General features: G+C 40.9%; 1 protein-coding gene across 6 annotated transcripts in view; it reads right to left on the bottom strand.

The window, feature by feature from the left end:
- dennd10 (DENN domain containing 10) overlaps positions 1 to 21,440 on the bottom strand; it is an 83,712-nt gene that overhangs the window by 59,446 nt on the left and 2,826 nt on the right. Inside the window, exons 1-3 of one of the 6 annotated variants that reach the window (XM_073027870.1) lie at positions 15,313 to 15,432; positions 15,095 to 15,194; positions 13,272 to 13,468 (exon numbers count right to left, since the gene is read on the bottom strand). In XM_073027870.1, coding sequence (XP_072883971.1) covers positions 13,272 to 13,468; positions 15,095 to 15,134 — 237 coding nt within the window. In that variant the 5' untranslated portion in view covers positions 15,135 to 15,194; positions 15,313 to 15,432. Of the gene's footprint in view, positions 1 to 13,271; positions 13,469 to 15,094; positions 15,433 to 21,440 lie in introns of those variants that run through there. The other 5 variants (XM_073027871.1, XM_073027869.1, XM_073027872.1 and 2 more) reach the window with 5 other exon arrangements.

The raw sequence follows: 21,440 nt of genomic DNA, 5'->3' as shown, positions 1-21,440 counted from the left end.
GGTCAAGGGCAGCATGGTTTCCTTTAAGGAAAATCTTGCCCGATGAATCTGTTGGAATTCTTTGAGGAGATTACCAGTAGGATAGATAAAGAGGTTTCAATGGATGTTGTGTATTTAGACTTTCAGAAGGCCTGTGACAATGTGGCACACGAGGCTGCTTTCCAAGTTAAGAGCCCATGGTATTACAGGAAAGTTACTGGCATGGTTAGAGCATTGGCCGATTGGTAGGAGTTATTGAGTGGGAATAAAAGGATCCTTTCCTGGTTGGCTGCCAGTGACTAGTGGTGTTCCGCAGGTGTTGGTGTTGGGACCACTTATTTTTATGCTGTACATAAATGATTTAAATGATGGAATAGATGGCTTTATTTCCAAGTTTGCAGATGAAACAAACATTGATGGGGGGGGGGGGGCAGGTAGTGTTGAGAAAACAGGAAGGCTGCAGAAAGACTTAGACAGATTACGAAAATGGGCAAGAGAGTGGCAAATGAAATACAATGTTTGAAAATGCATGGTCATGCATTTTGATAGTAGAAACAAATGTACAAACTATTCTGTAAGCGGGGAGAAAATCCAAAGATCTCAGATGCATAGGGACTTGGGAGTCCTCGTCCAGAACACCCTGAAGGTTAACTTGCAGATAAAGTCAATGGCGAGGAAGGCAAATATAATAACCATATAACAATTACAGCACGGAAACAGGCCATCTCGGCCCTTCTAGTCCATGTCAAACGCTTACTCTCACCTAGTCCCACTGACCTGCACTCAGCCCATAACCCTCCATTCCTTTCCTGTCCATATACTTATCCAATTTTACTTTAAATGACAACACCGAACCTGCCTCTACCACTTCTACTGGAAGCTCGTTTCACACAGCTACCACACTCTGAGTAAAGAAATTCCCCCTCTTGTTAGCCTTAAACTTTTGCCCCCAAATCTCAACTCATGTCCTCTTGTTTGAATTTCTCTTACTCTTAATGGAAAAAGCCTATCCACATCAACTCTATCTATCCCCCTCATAATTTTAAATACCTCTATCAAGTCCCCCCCAACCTTCTAAGCTCCAAAGAATAAAGACCTAACTTGTTCAACCTTTCCCTGTAACTTAGGTCTGAAACCCAGGCAACATTCTAGTAAATCTTCTCTGTACTCTCTCTATTTTGTTGACATTTAAAAAAATAGAGAGAGTACAGACAAGATTTACTATGAATGTCAATGTCAGCATTCATTTCAAGAGGTCTATAGTACAAGAGCAGGGATGTGATACTGAGGCTTTATAAGGCACTGGTGAGACCTCACCTTGAGTATTGTGCACAGATTTGAGCTCCTCATCTAAGAAAAGAAGCACTGGTATTAGAGGGGGTTCAAAGGAGGTTCACAAGGATGATTCCAGGAATGAAAATAAGAAGAATACAATTAGCCAAGGAAAAGTGGGGGGGATGGGGCCTACCTTCTCTTAGAGATTATTATTTTACAGCACAGTTGAGAGCTGTGATATGTTGGTGCAACCCATCACATGATACTCAGTGAAAAAACATTGAGGAGCGTATGCTTCCCATCCCCATAGAGGCAATTGTGGCTGATAACAACCTACAAAGGTACATAAATACTATTGATAACCCATGGGTGAAATTGACTCTTAAAATATGGAAAACTATTATAAGAGAATATAAACTAGAGGGAGATATTGCAATTCTTAAATGGTGTGCACGAGTCGGATTTTACGCCGAATAAACTGGATGCTAGACTTAAGGACTGTCAAGTCAAGTCAAGTCAAGTCACTTTTATTGTCATTTCAACCATAACTGCTGGTACAGTACATAGTAAAAATGAGACAACGTTTTTCAGGACCATGGTGTTACATGACACAGTACAAAAACTAGACTGAACTACGTAAAAAAAAAACAACACAGAGAAAGCTAGACTACAGACCTACACAGGACTACATAAAGTGCACACAAACAGTGCAGGCATTACAATAAATAATAAACAGGACAATAGGGCAAGGTGTCAGTCCAGGCTTCGGGTATTGAGGAATCTGATAGCTTGGGTGAAAGAACTGTTACATAGTCTGGCTGTGAGAGCCCGAATGCTTCGCAGCCTTGACTGGACAACTAAAGTAATAACAGTTCTTTGCAATATAATGAAAGAAGGAACACTGTTCAGTTTTGAAATGCTTAAAGAGAAACACTTATTAGAAAAACAAGACTTTTATCGGTATTTAAAGATACAACAATATGTTAATAGGATGGTTAAAAATGTAACCCAAGGCAAGTACATGCTTGATAGAGCTATTTAGAAAAACATATAATTCAAATAACGGTAGTAGAATCATCTCAAGCATGTATAAGGGTTTGTCAAATCTTAAAACACATTCAACTTCATACATTAAAACAAAATGGGAGAAGGAAGGAGGGATAATTATATCTGAGGAAGAATGGACAATAATATTGAGGTATCAATGGAAGTGTACCAGTTCACAGAAATGGTGGGATTTCGGATGGAAAAACTTGATAAGCTATTTTATTACACCCTCTCAGAAATCCCATTATGATAGCAACCTCCCTGTTTGCTGAAGAAGTTGTGGAAATCAAAATGCAAACCATTATCATATTTTCTGGGAATGCCCCGTTATCAAAGACTATTGGAGTGGGATACACAGTGCCCTGCAGGACATCTTTAAATGTGAAATACTCTTAGAAAGTAAGATTATATATTTTGGGTATACACCTCAAGAATGGTTGAGAAGAGATAAATATTAAATGAATATACTGCTGGTAAAAAGACTCTTACTAGGAAATGGTTATCACAAGAGAGCCCAACCGTAAATGCATAGATGGAAATTACAATGGACATTTACAAAATGGAGAAGATAACAGCATCTGTTAATCATAAGTTGGAACAATTTGATTCATACTGGGAAAATGGATTAACTACATAACACCTCATAGGCCTGATTTTATTCTTGCAAATCAATGAATATGTTGTAAAAAAAAAAGATCACTCCCTACTTGTACATAGTTTTCTCCTTTCACTTGTTCTTTCTATCCTCTCTTTTCTATAAGTGTATACCTCAGGTAAATATTATGTGGAGATTTGTGGCATATATGACTATATGATGTATATGTACAATATCTTAAATACAACTTATGGAAATGTTTGTTTGATGATGAACTTCAATAAAAAATAAATTACAAAAAAAGGAAGAAAATATGAGGAATATTTGACAGCTCTGGGTCTGTACTCGCTGGAATTTGGAAGGATGAGGGGGGTTCTTGTTGAAACCTTTCGAATGTTGAAAGACAGAGTAGATGTGGAAAGGATGAAACCTATGGTGGGGGACTCTAGGACAAGAGGGCACAGCCTCAGGATAAGGGGCGTCTGTTTAGAGCAGAGATGTGGAGAAATTTCGTTAGCTGCAGGGTGGTGAATTTGTGGAATTTATTACCACAGGCAGCCATGAGGCCAGGTTGTTGGGTGTATTTAAGGCAGAGACTGATAGGTTCTTGAATGGACACAGCATCAAAGGTTACTGGGAGAAGGCTAGGGAGTGGAGCTGAGGAGGTGATAAATAGATTAGTCATGATTAAATGGCAGAGCAGACTTAATAGGCCAAATGGCCTAATTCTGCTCCTATTTCTTTTGGTCTTATGGAAATCAATATTGAGCTTTTTGACTATCAGACTAAACACCACATATTACCGAAAACACACCATCTCTGCTATTAAGTATGGTGGTGGCTGCATCATGCTGTGGGGATGCTTCTGAAAGTTGAGGGTAAAATGAATGCAGCAAAACACAGTGATAACCTGGAGGAAAACCTGATGCAGTCTGCAAGAGAACTGCAGCTTGGGAGAAGGTTTGTTTTCCAGTGAGACAATGACCCAAAGCATAAAGCTACAGCGACAAAGAAATGGCTTAAAAACAACAAAGTTAATGTCATAGTGGCCAAGTCATAGTCTAGACCTCAATTCAATTGAGAATTTGTGGCTGTACTTTGAAAGAACTGTTCACTCACAATCCCCATGCAATCTAACAGAGCTTGAGCAGTTTTGCAAAGAAGAATGGGGAAAAATTGCGGTATCCAGATGTGTAAAGCTGATGGAGACCAATCCACACAGATTCAAGGTGCATCTGCTAAATACTGAGTTGACAGGGATGAATACTTATGCAATCAATTATTTTGTGTTTTATATTTGAAATTAATTTAGGTCACTTTATAGAGATCTGTTCACTTTGACACAAGAGTCTTTTTAGAACATAGAACATAAAACAGTACAGCAGATTACAGGCCCTTCGGCCCACAATGTTGTGCCGACCGTCAAACCCTGCCTCCCATATAACCTCCCACCTTAAATTCCTCCATATACCTGTCTAGTAGTCTCTTAAACTTCACTAGTGTATCTGCCTCCACCACTGACTCAGGCAGTGCATTCCACGCACCAACCACTCTCTGAGTGAAAAACCTTCCTCTAATATCCCCCTTGAACTTCCCTCCCCTTACCTTAAAGTCATGTCCTCTTGTACTGAGCAGTGGTGCCCTGGGGAAGAGGCGCTGGCTGTTCACTCTGTCTATTCCTCTTAATATCTTGTACACCTCTATCATGTCTCCTCTCATCCTCCTCCTCTCCAAAGAGTAAAGCCCTAGCTCCCTTAATCACTGATCATAATCTCTCTAAACCAGGCAGCATCCTGGTAAATCTCTTCTGTACCCTTTCCAATGCTTCCACATCCTTCCAATAGTGAGGCGACCAGAACTGGACACAGTACTCTAAGTGTGGCCTAACTAGAGTTTTATACAGCTGCATCATTACATCGCGACTCTTAAACTCTATCCCTCGACTTATGAAAGCTAACACCCCATAAGCTTTCTTAACTACCCTATCTACCTGTGAGGCAACTTTCAGGGATCTGTGGACATGTACCCCCAGATCCCTCTGCTCCTCCACACTACCAAGTATCCTGTTTTCTGTTGATCAATGTCAAAAAAGCCAAATTAAATCCACTGTGATTCAATGTTGTAAAATAATATAACACAAAAACTTCGGGGGGGGGGGTGAATACTTTTAATAAGCACTGTATATGCCTTCTCTTTGGCTTTTATGTTGGCTTTGGCTTTTCTTGTTAGCCACAGTTGTGTCATCTTGCCTTTAAAAAGTATTCTTGAGGATTCTTCTTCTTTGGGATGTATATATCCTGTGCCTTCCAAATTGCTTCTAGAAATTCCAGCCATTACTGCTCTGCCATCATCCCTGCCAGTGTTCTTTTCCAAACAATCCAGGCCAAGTCCTCTTTCATGCCTCTGTAATTCCCTCTACTCCACTGTAATATTGATACATCTGACTTGTGTTTCTCCTTTTCAAATTTCAGGCTGAATTTGATCTTGTTAGGATCATAAGAAATAGGAGTAGGAGTAGGCCATCTGACCTGTTGAACCTGCTCCACAATACAATAAGATCATGGCTGATCTGGCCATGAACTCATCTCCACCTACTTGCCTTTACCCCATAACCCTTAATTCCCCTACTACGCAAAAATCTATCCAACCTCGTCTTAAATATAGTTACTGAGGTAGTCTTCACTGCTTCATTGGGCAGAGAGTTCCACAGATTCTCCACCCTCTGTGAAAAACAGTTCCTCCTCATCTCTGTCCTAAATCTACTCCCCTAGTTCTAGTCTCACCTACCAATGGAATCAACGTTCCTGCCTCTATTTTATCTGCCCCCTTCAGAATTCTATATGTTTCTATAAGATCTCCTCTCATTTTTCTGAATTCCAGCGAGTACAGACCCAGGCGACTCAATCTCTCCTCATAGTCTAAACCCCTCATCTCTGGAATCAATCTGGTGAATTTCCTCTGCACCGCCTCCAAAGAGAGTACAGTCAGCCCTCCTTATCCGCGAGGGATTGGTTCCAGGACCCCTTGCGGATACCAAAAAATGCGGATGCTCAAGTCCCTTATTCAACCTAGCTCTATGCAGTGGACCTTAGGACCCAGCGGAACCCCAGACCTTATTTAACCTGTCTCAGTGCGGTGGACATTAGGACCTGGCGGCGGAGCTCTGAATCCGCAATGTTTCTGTTCACGAAAATAATCAGGATCACAATTGAAAATAAAGTGGAAATAATAAAGTGATCGGAAAGAGGTGAAATGCCTTCAGTCATTGGAAAAGCATTAGGCTACAGTCGGTCAATGATCGGAACAATTTTAAAGGAGCATTTGAAAGGCCCTGCCCCGATGAAAGCTACAATTATTAATAAGCAACGCAGTGGTTTAATTATTGGGTTTTGGAGTTTTGGGTTTTTGATCCTCCACATCAACCAAGCACGGATGGAGAGCGCGCTCGGAAGTGGTCTGTCACTGGATCGAACTCGGGAACCTCCCGAGTCGGGCGCTGAAACTTACGTTCTTAAGTGTTTTATATACATAGAAAAGTAAAATATATACTAAATACTGAGACAAACATTTGACTAACTGACGCTAAGTAATACCGGATGTACCTGTTCCGACTTACATAGTAAGAGAACTTCCGATTTTTTTTCGATTATGATCCACGGTAACCTACACACATCCTCCCATATACTTTAAATCATCTCTAGATTACTTATAATACCTAATACAATGTAAATGCTATGTAAAATAGTTGTTATACTGCATCGTTTAGGGAATAATGACAAGAAAAAAAGTCTGTAATGCTCGAACAACAAGTGCTGGAAGAGCACTTCCGGGTTTTCTCGATTCGTGGTTGGTTGAATTCACGCATGCGGAACTCGTGGATAAGGAGGGCCGACTGTATACTATTTCTCAAGAAAGGAGACCAGAACTGCATGCAGTACTCCAGGTGCGGCCTCACCTGTACCCTGTACAGTTGCAGCATAACCTCCCTGCTCTTCAATTCAGTCCCTCTAGCAATGAAGGCAAATATTCCATTTGTCTTCTTGATAGTCTGCTGCACCTGTAAACCAACCTTTTGTGATTCATGCACAAACACTCCCAAGTCCCTCTGAACAGCAGTATGCTACAGTATTTTTACCACATAAATGATAATTTGTTCTTCCATTTTTCCTTCCAAAGTGGATGACCTCGCATTTACTGACATTGTACTCCATCTGCCAGACCCTTGCTCACTCACTTACCTATCTATATCTTTCTGCAGACACTTCATATCTTCTGCACAATTTGCTTTTCCAGTCAATTTAGTATCATCAGCAAACTTAGATACACTGCACACAGTCCCCTCTTCCAAATCATTAATGTATATCATGAAACGTTGCCAGCCCAGCACCGACCCCTGCCGCACACCACTCATTGCCGATTACCAACCGAAGTAACATCCATGTATCCCAACTCTCTGCTTTCTATTAGTTAACTAATCATCTATCCATGCTAATATATCACTCCCAACTCAAGGCATCCTTATCTTATGGATAAGTCTTTTATGTGGCACCGGGAGATCACAGTCTATGTGGACTGGTGATAACATATCCTCCTCGCTGCTGATCAACACTGGCTCATCTTGCAGGGGGTGTGCTTAGCCCACTGCTCTATTCTCTGTATACACATGACTATGTGGCTAGGCATAGCTCAAATGCTCTATAAATTTGCTGACGATACAACCACTGTTGGTAGAATCTCAGGTGGTGACGAGAGCACGTACAGGAGTGAGATATGTCAACTAGTGGAATGGAGCTGCAGCAACAACCTGGCACTCAACATCAGTAAGATGAAAGAGCTGATTGTGGACCTCAGGAAGGGTAAGACGATGAAGCACATACCAATCCTCATAGAGGGATCAGAAGTGGAGAGAGTGAGTGGCTTCAAGTTCCTCGGTGTCAAGATCTCTGAGGATCTAACCTGGTCCCAACATATCGATGTAGTCATAAAGAAGCCAAGACAACAACTATACTTCATAAGGAGTTTGAAGGGATTTGCCATGTCAACAAATACACACAAATCTTCTATAGTTGTACCGCTGAGAGCATTCTGACAGGCTGCATCACTTTCTGGTATAGAGGGGCTACTGCACAGGACCAAAATAAGCTGCAGAAGGTTGTAAATCTAGTCAGCTCCATCTAGGGCGCTAACCTAAAAAGTACCCAGGACATCTTTAAGGAGCGGAGTCTCAGAAAGGCAGCGTCCATTTTTAAGGACCTCCAGCACCCAGGACATGTCCTTTTCTCACTGGCACCATCAGGTAGGAGGTAGAGAAGCCTGAAGGCACACACTCAGCGATTCAGGAACAGCTTCTTCCCTTCTGCCCTCTGATTCTTAAATGGACATTGAAGTTTTGGACACTACCTCACTTTTATTAATATACAGTATTTCTGTTTTTGCACATTTTTAAAATCTATTCAATATACGTAATTGATTTATTTGTTTATTTATTGTTATGTTTTATTTTATTTATTACTATTTTTTCTCTCTCTGCTAGATTATGTATTGCATTGAACTGCTGCTGCTAAGTTAACAAATTTCACGTCACATGCTGGTGATAATAAACCTGACTCTGATTCTGATCTTATCGAATCCTTCTGGAAATCCAAGTAAGTAACATCCATCTGTCCCCCTCTATCCACTGCACTCGTAATATCCTCAAAGAACTCCAGTAAGTTTGTCAAATAGGACCTGCCTTTGCTGAATGACACGGTCCTAGCCGTTAATTCCCCATATTCTCCTAATTTCCTTTGATTGCGGCACACCTGATTCTCATCTAAACCTGCAGAATAAATATCCCGGCTTTGCATCCACTCAATGCCAGATCGTTGTTTTAGCCCGTGTGGTAATTCACATTCCCGACCGCTTAGGATTGTGTATTCTAAGGTTTACTTCAGTACTGAGGTTTACCTGTGTAACTCCGTCTCTCCATGTCAAGATAAGTATTGCCTGCCACTTGCCTTTCCATTTGCTATTCAGCTCAGCAATGCTCCGTGTCAAGATAGGAATTGCCTGCCGCCTCTCTTGTTTGCCGTTCAGCTCCAGCAACGCTGTTACAAGTTAAGTTTTGCCTGCCTCCTGCTTTTCCGTTCACCCTCCTGTTTGCCGTTCAGCTCCAGCCACGCTTATGCCCTCGTCTGCATCCTAACTCTATCTCCATGCCAGTGTCCTGCGTTGGGTTCACCCGTTCTTTGCAACACTGAATCCATGCAGCGTCTACCTGATAGATCCATTTCTTTCCAAATGCCTCACTATTTCTTCTTTAATGACAGCTACAAGCAATTTCCCAACTACTGATGTTAAACTAACTGGCCTATTGTTACCTACCTTTCGCCTACTTCCCTTTTTGCACAGTGGTATGACATTCGCCATTTTCCAATGCACTGGGACCTGCCCAGAGTCCAGAGAATTTTTGTAAATCATTATCATAGCCCCTACTATAACTTCTGCCATTTCTTTCAGTACCAGGGGACTTATCTATCTTCAGGCCCACAAGTTTGCTCAGCACTGCCTCGTTAGTGATGGCTATTGTATCGAGGTCCTCCACTCCCATCGTATCCATAACATCTCTCTTTGGCATGTTAGACGTGTCCTCCACCCTGAAGACCAACACAAAACAGTCATTCAAAGCCTCTGACATTTCCTGATTACCTAATATCAATTCTCCCTTCTCATCCTCCAAGGAACCTACATTCACTATAGCCACCCTTTTCTGTTTTATCTAATTATAAAAATTTTTACCATCCATTTTTATATTTTGTGTGAGATTATTTTCATAATCTAGCTTCCCATTCTTTATTGCTCGCTTAGTGGTACTTTGTTGCTTCTTAAAATTTTCCCGATCTTCCAGTTTCCCACTACCCTTGGTGACTTTGTACGTATGGGCTTTTAGTTCCCATCCCCCTGCAACTCAAAATTTAACTCCTGCAATTTAAAATCCCGCAACCCACCCTGTGCAGCACTTACAAACCTTCCCACTAGGAAATTAGTCCCGCTCCAGTTTAGCTGCAAATCATCTCTTCTACACAGGTCCCATCTTCCCTGGAAGAGAGCCCAATGATCCAAAAATCCGAAGTCCTCCCTCCCACATCAATTCCTTAGCCATGTATTAAACTGCATAATCCTACATCAGTGGTTGGTAAGTTGATGGAGAAGATCCTGAGAAGCAAAATTTATGAACATTTGGAGAGGCATACTATGATTAGGAATAGTCAACATGGCTTTGTCAAAGGCAGGTCGTGCCTTACGGGCCTGATTGAATTTTTTGAGGATGTGTTAATGAAGATAGAGAAGTAAATGTAGTGTATATGGATTTCAGCAAGGCAGTTGATAAGGTACCCCATGTAAGGCTTATTGAGAAAGTAAGGAAGCATAGGATCCAAGGGGACATTACTTTGTGGATCCAGAATTGGCTGGCTCACAGAAGGCAAAGAGTGGTTGTAGACTGGTCATATTCTACATGGAAGTTGATGACCAGTGGTGTGCCTTAGGGATCTGTTCTGGGACTCCTTCTCTTCGTGATTTTTATAAATGACCCAGATGAGGAAGTTTGCTGATGACACAAAGGTTAGGGTGTTGTGGATAGTGTGGAGGGCTGTCACAGGTTACAACAGGACATTGATAGGATGCAAAACTGGGCTGAGAAGTGGCAGATGGAGTTCAATCCAGATAAATGTGAGGTGGTTCATTTTGGTAGGTCAAATATGATGGCAGAATGTAGTATTAATGGTAAGACTTCTGGCAGTGTGGAGGATCAGAGGGATCTTGGGGTCCAAGTCTGTGTGGTTAAGAAGGGATATGGTGTATTAGCCTTCATCAACCGTGGGATTGAGTTCAAGAGCCGAAAGGTAATGTTACAGTTGTATAGGACCCAGGTCAGACCCCACTTGGAGTACTGTGCTCAGTTCTGGTCACCTCACTCCTCAATACCCAGAGCCTGGACTGACACCTTACTGCCCTATTGTCCTGTTTATTATTTATTGTAATGCTTGCACTGTTTTGTGCACTCTATGAATGTTGCCTGATCTGCTGAGCTCCTCCAGCATTTTGTATGTTCCAGATTTTTGCTTGCCTATAATTTCTTTGTGTTTCCATAATGAATCCTGTGCCTGTATTCAGTTGGATAGCAAACATATTTTTACGTTATATGTGAATAATTTGGATAATGGAATTGATGGCTTTGTTGCAAAGTTTGCAGGCAATATGAAGATAGGTAGAGTGGTAGGTAGTTTTGAGGAAGTACAAAGGCTACATACAGATCAGGAGAATGGTCAAAGAAATGGCAGATGGAATACAGTGACAGGAGGTGTATGGCTATGCCCTTTGGTAGAAGAAATGAAAGTGTTGACTATTTTCTAAATGGAGAGAAAATACAAAAAAATGAGGTGCAAAGGGACTTACTTGGGAGTCCTTGTGCAGGATTCCCTAAATATTAATTTGTAGGTTGAGTCTGTGGTGAGGAGGGCAAATGTGATGTTAGCATTCATTTCAAGGGGACTGGAATATAAAAGCAAGGATGTAATGTTGAGATTTTATATACACTGGTGAGGCCTCACTAAGAGAATTGTGAGGAGGTCCCTTATTTTAGAAAGGATATGTGAAAACTGGGGAAGGTTCAAAGGAGGTTCATGAAAATGATTCCAGGCTTGTCATATGAAGAGCATTTGATGGCTCTGAGCCTGTATTCACTGGAATTCAGAAGAATGTGAAGTGGTGAAAGGCCTTGATAGAGCAGATGTGGAGAGGATATTATCTATGGTGGGAGAGTCTAAGACCAGAGGACAGAGTCTCAAAATAGAGGAGTCGATCTTTTAGAATGGAGATGAGGAAGAATATCTGTAGGCAGAGAGTGGTGAGTTTATGGAATTATTTGCTACAGGCAGCTGTAGAGGCAAAGTATTTATGTATATTTAAGGCAGAGGTTGATAGATTCTTGATTGGTCAGGGCATGAAGCGATATGTGGAAAAGGCTGAGAGGAAATATAAACCAGCCACGATGAAATGGCAGCGCAGACTCGATAGGTCAAATGGCCTAATTCTCATCCTGTCTTATGGTTTTATATCCTAACAATCAGGATAATGAATCATGACAAAACATTGTTGTAGAAATGCTCCATCCTTCAGTTTAGCAACGTGGCCTTGAAAACCAACTTAGTAAGTGCATGAGTACTATTGTGTCTACTATCAGTTTAGTGTTTCCTTTAAAAAAATGTGCTACAAAACAAAAATGAAATGCACTTCCATATATGTAACCACACTTAAAACATCCATATTCTCTCTTCCAATGTTATTTTCTGGCAAATAAAGAGGCAGGGATGATACATTTTCAACTGATGAAAAAGGCCAATGTTTCAGTGTTATTGAGTTGAATTTTGTTTTCCAGCACGTTCATTTCAATCAACTTACTGAACTGCAATGATAGTATCAATAAATATTTTCTGCATGAAAAGAACAGGTTTATAATTTACTGAACAGCATGCACTGAGGAAACATCTCCTTCCCCAACACCAACAACTTCTGCACACATAATGCCTTCAGTGAGCCAAAATGTCGTAAGGGACTTCAAACTAAACTTCATGTCACACTGCATAATTATTAATTAAAAATTAGGGCTGATAATCAAAGTGTGGTTGACGACTAGAGTTTTAAGAAACATTATAATGGAGAAATATTAGTTACAGAAAGTTTTAAAGAGTTATCCTAGAGCATAAAAATTAAAGGCATGAACATCCTTGACGACACAAACTCAGGGATGAACAAACATCATAAATGAAAGTGGAATAAGGATTCATAAACAATTGTCAAATCATAGCAGTACCAAACAGACAGCCAAAGTTGTTAGCAAGTTATTTGATTACTGGTGAATGAAAGGTTATGACTGCATTATCTGATTTCTGGTGTCTAGTAATTTCATTCTTCAACCAGATTCTTAGACATGCACCTGTGCCATTTAGTTCAGTTTGCTCAATTCTCTGAAATTGGTTTCTCACACAGTTCAGTGTTCTATCTGAAGGTGATAACAAAAACGCCTTAAGGCTATTCAAATCACAAACAAGAGAAAATTGCAGATGCTGGAAATCCAAGCAACACACACAAAATGCTGGAGGAACTCAGCAGGCCAGACAGCATCTATGGAAAGGAGCACAGTCGACGTTTCGGGCCGAAGTCCTGAGGAAGGGTCTTGGCCCAAAACATCGACTGTACTCCTTTCCATAGATGCTGCTTGGCCTGCTGAGTTCCTCCAGCATTTTGTGTGTGTTGCCCTGAGGATAGGTCAGTTGGCCCATGGAAGAGTTTTTTTTTGCATTATTTTGAAACAAACTAGGGTAACATTACACACCTTTGATAATGCAGTGGGATCCTGGACTTGTGTGGTTGTGATGTAATACCAGGTTCTTCGGAACTGGCCAAAGACAAAGGTATGAATAACGTCATTTTCACCAGTAAGGGAGCATTTCCTTAAAAGCAGCTCTCGAAGTTCTGCTGTAATGGTAGGGTAGCACCACACCCACAATGCATCGCCATTTGTGTCTTTTTCTAAGTAAAGATACAATATCTGTGAGATAATTGAAGAGCAACATTAAAGTTACAAAGATATCATTAAAAGGCTGATCGTCAGGAAATTAAACATGGAGCAAGCAAGTTGTCCTTTGGTCACACCTTTTGAAATCAAGATTTTTCCAAGCCAAATAGTGATGACAATAGTTTCATATTATTAATTCAATTCACTACTGTGAAGCACACAGCTTAATGTATTGCTCTACAGAAAATTAATCTCAATATGTAGGGCATCAGGGACAATATAATCTGAACACACACATACACATCCAGACTCAGGAAGTCCAATCACAAGGATTATTGTAATTCTATCTCTAGTACAGAAAATACTGGAAATACTCAGCAGGTCAGGCAGCATCTGTAGAAAGTAAAACAACTGTTAACATTTTGGCAGAGGGACACAGGTGCTTTGTGTTCCTCCCACATTTCAAAGACATGGCGGTTGGTTAATTAATCATTGTAACTCCTCGTACATAAGTGAATCTGGGGGCAGCTCATGGAATAATTGGGAGAATAGGATGGGACTACTGACAGACACCAGGTTAAAACAGGATTCTGTTCCTGAGAACTGTTCGTAACCTAAACTGTTTGTAAATCATAAAAGAAGTAAAATTGTGTGGTGGAGGATCCCAGAAACAGTGGAGATGGTCTGCTCTCTGCAGCCCTGCGGCCTACCAGCCACACTGATCTATTGAGTGAACAGCAGTGTCTGGTCAGTGCTTCCAGTCCTGCTCGGCTCAATCCAGCCCCTAATTGTTGGGAATTGGGATGGTGGGTTAGTAGAGAAGCTATACAGAAATGCCCTGTTTCAACCTGGTACAAGATACTTGAGCCTACAAATCTATCCCGTCAGTCTCCCAAGTGCTCTGTTGTGTGTTTGAAACCAGTAGTGTAGGGTTAGTGTAAAAGGGATTTTGTTTTTTTAAAGGCATGTTTCCCTGCTGCAGAACTTCAACTTGGAAAGATTTCAGCATCTACAGTAAAGTTTTACATTTACAGTATATTCCCTGATCTTGTACTGATTTGAATACTGTAATTGATTTTGGAGTTGAGGGGGGATAGGGGTCAAAGAGACTTTAGCTATACATCCTACTCTCTGAGTGCTCGGAGGGCCAATCATGCAATCTTTTACACCTCAGTCAGAGGTGGGAAGAAAGAATGAACAAGTGTCCTGTGAAAATATTACATTACTGCAACGTGATAAGCGAATTTGATCAGGGAGCCTTAGTATTTCTTTGCCACACAAATGATTCCTCCAACTGCCGGGCTTGCAGGCCTACAGTCCTCAACATAACGTGCTTCACGGGGTCGAATAAAAATTATGTAAATTCCAAGGCCAAGATATTTATACGTGCATTATGTCCGCAGCATTTCTCTGGAAATAAAATACTTTCCGATTACATTTGAATCCAACCATGTTTAGTAGCACTGGAATTACCTTGCACTGACCTGGAAGTGAATGTGAAGGGTTCTTTGGTATGATGACAAATCCTATAACGGAGAAAAAGCAGCTGAGGCAGGCCGAACAAATACAAGTGTTGTACCAGCCGTCAGCAGAATCTAAAGACGGGAAAGGGTCTGTGCAATAAATTGAAGGGTTCTTACCGACAAGCCCCACACTCAGCATCGGGCACGTTCCAGCCATTGTCTGTGCCGTAGCAAGCGCAGCCTTCCGAGAGCAAGTCGACCAGTCGAATCACTGTGACTGTGAAAAAGTATAGCAACTGGCTGTAGTAACCGCCGTGTTGTCACTTCATATTATAACTGGCAGTATTACAACTAATAATGACAACACAATCGTTGTTAACTTTGATTATTGTTACCATTACTGTAACTTTACTGTCACCTGAGGTAGATCTTTCTGCATCTGTTACTTCTCCAGCTGTAGATCAGAGGAAGTAACTTGTTGCTGAGACGGCAGTGAATATATCCGCATTGTGATCTTGCAGGACCTGTCGTGTCTCCGGGCTGAACAGGCGTGTTCGGGGATAGCACGTTGGAGATATTCCACGGATAAAAAGAATTCATTTCTCAATCTGGTTCTTTTATTTTGCAACGTCAGAACCAATGATAATATTAGAAAACAAACTACTAACATCCCACTAAACGCGAAAAAAAGGCAGGTAACCTAGCTTAGTCCAAGAGGATAATGTTTTGACATTGTAAAAAAAAGTGTCCCTTAGTCCTCGCAATCTAAACAAATTCCAACGAAAAAATATCCCTTAAATTATCAACATAGTAACTTGTAATCTTTTGGAAGGTTCTTCCTCAAATTTTGGAATGAAAAAAATAAGCAAAGCTGAGGACTTTTTAAGTTCTTTATTTTATGTACTTTATTTGTTTCCTGATGTGAACTTTGCTTTTTCAGATGTTTCAAAGATGAATTCAAATGTTTTAACAGTTTTGAATTCAACACATCCATACTTTTGCCTTGTAAATTAGTAGGTAATATATGATTGGCCAAAGGCCATGCATTGTATGGTCTCTTGAGTGTCACATACTCTATATCCTAGGTATTAATCTTAATATTCTGAGTTGTGTATGCAATTATTGAAAACTATATTTACATACTTTTTGGATATTAATATCAGGGGATGTAAATCTGGGTGCAGGTAAAAATATATAGTACCTTTACATTGTACGAATCATATTAAGTCCATAAATTATAGGAGCAGAATTAGACCATTTGGACCTGTCGTGACTGCTCCACCATTTCATCATGGCTGATCCACTTCTCCTCTCAGCCCCAATCTCTTGCTTTCACCCCATATTCCTACATGCCCTGTCCAAACACTTGGCCTCCACAGCTATCTGTGGCAAAGAATTACACAGATTCAACCACCTCTGGCTAAAGAAATTACTCCTCATCTCCATTCTAAAAGGACGCCCTTCTATTCTGAGGCTGTGTGCTCTGGTCTTAGACTCTCCACATTCACTCTACCAAGGCCTTTCACTATTTGATAGGTTTCAATGAGGACATCCCTTATTCTTCTGAATTCTAGTGAATACAGGCCCAGAGACATCAAATGCAATAATTTTCGTGAACCTCCTTTGAACCCTCTCCAGTTTCAGTATATTCTTTCGAAGGGGCCCAAAACTGCTCACAATACTCCAAGTGAGGCACCCAATGACTTGGCCTCCACAACTGCTCATGGCAACAAATTCCACAGATTTACCGGCCTGATTAAAATAATTTCTCCGCATCTCTTTTCTAAATGGATGTCCTTCAATCCCGAAGTCGTGCGCTCTTGTCCTAGACTCCCCAACCATGGGAAATACCTTTACTATATCTAATCTGTTCAGGCCTTTTAACATTTGGTATGTGTCTATGAGAACCCCCCTCATTCTGCTGAACTCCAGGGGATACAGCCCAAGAGCTGCCAGACGTTCCTCACACTGTAACCCTTTCATTCCTGGAATCATTCTCGAGAATCTTCTCTGAATCTGTCAGTATATCCTTTCTAAAATAAGGAGCCCAAAACTGCACACAATACTCCAACTGTGGTCTCACAAGTGCCTTATAGAGCCTCAACATCACATCCCTGCTCTTATATTCTATGCCTCTAGAAATGAATGCCAACATTGCATTTGCCTTCCTCACCGCCGTCTCAACCTGGACGTTAACCTTTAGGGTATCCTGCACAAGGACTCACAAGTCCCTTTGCATCTCTGCATTTTGAATTCTCTCCCCATCTAAATAATAGTCTGCCCGTTTATTTCTTCCACCAAAGTGTATGACCATACATTTTCCAACATTGTATTACATAGAAACATAAAAAACATACAGCACAATACAGGCCCTTTGGCCCACAAAGCTGTGCCGAACATGTCCTTACCTTAGAACTACCCAGGCTTTACCCAAAGCCCCCTATTTTTCTAAGCTCCATTTGCCACTTCTTTGCCCATTCCCCTAAACTATCTAAGTCTCTCTGCAGGCTCTCTGTTTCTTCAATACTGTTTGCTCCTCCACCTACCTTTGTATCATCGGCAAATTAAGCCACAAATCCATTACTCCCATAGTCCAAATCATTGACATACATCGTAAAAAGCAGCGGTCCCAACACCAACCCCTGTGGAACTCCACTGGTAACTAGCAACCAGCCAGAATAGGATCGCTTTATTCCCACTCTCTGATTTCTGTCGATCAGCCAATGCTCCACCCATGCTAGTAACTTCATGGGCTCTTATCTTGTTAAAGCAGCCTCATGTGTGGCACCTTGTCAAAGGCCTTCTGAAAATCCAAGTACAGCACATCTCATCTACTGCATCTCCTTTGTCTACCCTGCTTGTAATTTCCTCAAAAAATTGCAGTAGATTAGTCAGGCAGGATTTTACTTTCAGGAAACCATGCTGGCTTTGGACTATCTTTTCATGTGCCTCCAGGTATTCCGTAATCTCATCCCTAACAATCGATTCCAACAACTGATGTCAGGCTAACAGGTCTATAGTTTACGTACACAACACTGGAAGAACTCAGCAGATCAGGCAGCATCCGTGAGAAAAGAGTAGCCAACGTCAGAAAGGGTCTCAGCCCGAAACGTTGGCTACTCTTTTCTCACGGATGCTGCCTGACCTGCTAAGTTCTTCCAGCATTGTGTACGTATTCTTTGATTCACAGCATCTGCAGTTGTATTTTTGTGTTTTGAGGTCTATAGTTTCCTTTCTGCTGCCTCCCACCCTTCCTAAATAGTGGAGTAACATTTGCAATTTTCCAGTCATCGGATACAATGCCAGAACCTATCGATTCTTGAAAGATCATCGTTAATGCCTCTGCAATCTCTCCAGCTACTTCCTTCAGAACCTGAGGCTGTACTCCATCAGGTCCAGGAGATTTATCCACCCTCAGACCATTAAGCTTCCTGAGCACCTTCTCAGTCGTAATTTTCACTGCACATACTTCACTTCCCTGACACTCTTGAATGTCTGGTGTACTGCAGATGTCTTCACACTCTTTGCCTCCTGTCAATCAGCCACTACTTTAGCTATGCTAGAATCTTTCCTGTAATACCATGGGCTTGTAGCTTGTTAACAGCCTCATGTGTGGCACCCTGTCAAAGACCTTCTGAAAATCCAAGTACAGAACATCAACTGATTTTCCTTTGTCTATCCTGTTTGTTATTTCCTTAAAGAATTCCAACAAATTTGTCAGACAAGACTTTCCCTTGAGGAAACCATGCTGACTACAGCCTATCTCATCATGTGCCTCCAAGTACCCTCCAGACCTCATCTTTAATAATCAACTCCAACATCTTCTCAAGCACTGAGGTCAGACTAACTGGCCTATAGTTTCCTTTCTTCTGCCTCTCTCCCTTCTTGAAGAGTGAAGTGAGATTTGCAATTTTCCAGTCTTCTGGAATCATTCCAGAAACTAACGATTCTAGAAAGACCATTACTAATGCCTCCACAAACTCTTCAGCCACTTCTTTCAGAACTCTGGGGTGTCCAGGTGACTTTTCTACTTTCAGACCCTTCAGTTTCCCAAGAACCTTCTCTCTAGTCATGGTACCTTCACTCACTTCATGTCCCCGACACCTGGAACTTCCACCATACTGCTAGCGTCTTCGACAGTAAAGACTGTTGCAAATTACTTATTCAGTTCGTTCCTAAATTCATTGTCCCCAATTACTGCCTCTGTGGCATCATTTTCCAGTAGTCCGATCTCCACTCTCACCCCTCTTTTACACTTTATGTTAGTGACAAAACTTTTGATTTCCTCTTTCTATTGGCTAGCTTACTTTCATATTTCATCTTTACCTTCTTAATTGCTTTTTTGTTGCCTTTTGTTGGTTTTCAGTAGCTTCCCAATCCTCTAACTTCCCACAAAATTTTCCTTTTTTATATGCCCTCTCTTTGGCTTTGACTTATCTTGTTTGACACAATTGTGTCATCTTTTCTTTAGAAAACTTCTTCCTCTTTAGGATGTATATATCCTATACCTTCTGAATTGCTTCCAGAAATTTCAGCCATTGCTGCTCTGCTGTCATCCCCACCAGTGTTCTTTTCTAATTGATTCTGGCCAACTCCTCTCTCATGCCTCTGTAATTCCCTTTACTCCTCTGTAATACTAATACATCTGACTTTAGTTTCTGTTTCTCAAATTTCAGGGTGAATTTGATCAGATTGTGAGTCACTTGTCTCAAAGGGTCCTTTACCATAAGCTCTCTAATCAATTCTGGTTCATTGCATAACACCCAATCCGGATTAATTGATCCTCTAGTGGGCCCAACCACGAGCTGCTCTAAAAAAGCCATCTTGTAGGCACTCTCAGAAATCTCCCCTCCTGTAATTCAGCACCAACCTAATTTTCCTGATCTACCTACATATTGAAGTCCTCCACGATTATTGTAACATTGCTCTTTTCTATCTCCCATTGTGTAATTTGTAAGCCACATGCTTACTACCGTTTGGGGCTCTGTATACAACTCTCATCAGGGTGTTTTTACCTTTGTAGTTCCTTAGCTCTATCCACAACACTTTTCAATCCTATGTCATCTCCTTCTAATGATTTGATTTCATTTTTTATCAACAGTGCAACAGCAGCCCTTCTGCCTTCCTGCCTGTCCTTTCAAGAAAATGTGATTCCTTGGACATTACACTCTCAGCTATAATCTTTCAGCCATGATTCAGTGATGCCTCCAACATCACACCTGCTAAACTGCAACTGTGCTGCAAGTTCATCTACCTTGTTACGTATCCATGTGCATTCAGATACTACTCCTTCAGTCCTGTGTTAATCCTTTTGATTTTGTTACACCAGTGCTCAACCTTTTGATTCCTAACTTTGTCTGAGGTCTGACCAACATCTGCCTCCACAATCTCTCCACTAATTGTTCCAGCACTCTGGTTCCCATTCCTGCCCCCCCCCCCGCAATTCTAGTTTAAACTCCTCCATACAGATATAATTTATATTAAATGAAAATATCATTATTCCTTATAAAGCTTATTACATTTGCTTAAGCATCACTCATTAAAAGTGCAATTTTAATTTTTACTATACATATCAAATTGAATGAGATAAATTAATGAGAAATATAACTGAAAGAATGTTCAGAGGTTTATTCTGTTGGAAGTGAAGCCAGAAGTATTGTATAAGAATTTCTGAATTGTAGGAGCAAAATGGCTGAAGTTGCAGACAATGAATAAATTGCTTCTGTAATATTGATTGCATGACAAACACGAACCTGACCCTCAAAACTAGTGTCACGGCACTTTTACATTCTCTTGCAGCAACAAAAAAAGTGTTGGTTAACATATCATTCAAAAGAAAGAGATTATAAGATAAAGAGTACTGTGCAAAGGTTTTAGGCACCCTAGCTGTACATATGTGCCTAAAGTACACAGTATTGTACAAACCACTTGTCTCTTTCAAAGCAAGTGACTTTTGGTTAGAATCAGAATCAGGTTCATTATCATTAACATATGTCATGAAATTTGTTTTGGTCAGTGCAAGATACAGTATAAGCATTATATTCAAAAGCATTATATACATTAGATCAGTGCAAGATGTATACATTATATAAGCATTATATACAAAATTCAAAAATTAATAGTGCAAAAATGAATAATGAAGTAGTGTTCATGGAACATTCAGACATGTGATGGCAAAGGGGAAGAAGCTTGTTCCTAAAACATTGATGATTGGTGCTCAGGCTCCTGTATATCCTCCTTGATGGCATCAAAAAGAAAGGGGCATGAATCAGATGGTGAGGGTTCTTAATAGTGCATGCCACCTTGATGAGGCACCACTGCCTGAAGATGCCCTCCACAGACCCCTTTTCTGAAGTCAGTGACCAGCTCTGTTGTTTTGCTGGCATTGAGGTTGTTGTCATAAAACCATAAGACATAGGAGCAGAATTAGGCCACCTGGCCCATCGAGTCTGCTTCACCATTCAATCATGGCTGATCCTTTTTTTCTGTCTCCTCCTCAATCCCATTTCTTGGCCTTCTGCAT

The sequence above is a fragment of the Hemitrygon akajei genome, chromosome 23 (genome assembly GCF_048418815.1).
Source record: "Hemitrygon akajei chromosome 23, sHemAka1.3, whole genome shotgun sequence".
NCBI lineage: Eukaryota > Metazoa > Chordata > Chondrichthyes > Myliobatiformes > Dasyatidae > Hemitrygon > Hemitrygon akajei.
Note: the sequence above shows the minus strand (reverse complement) of the source record. Positions and strands in the feature narration are given on the sequence as shown.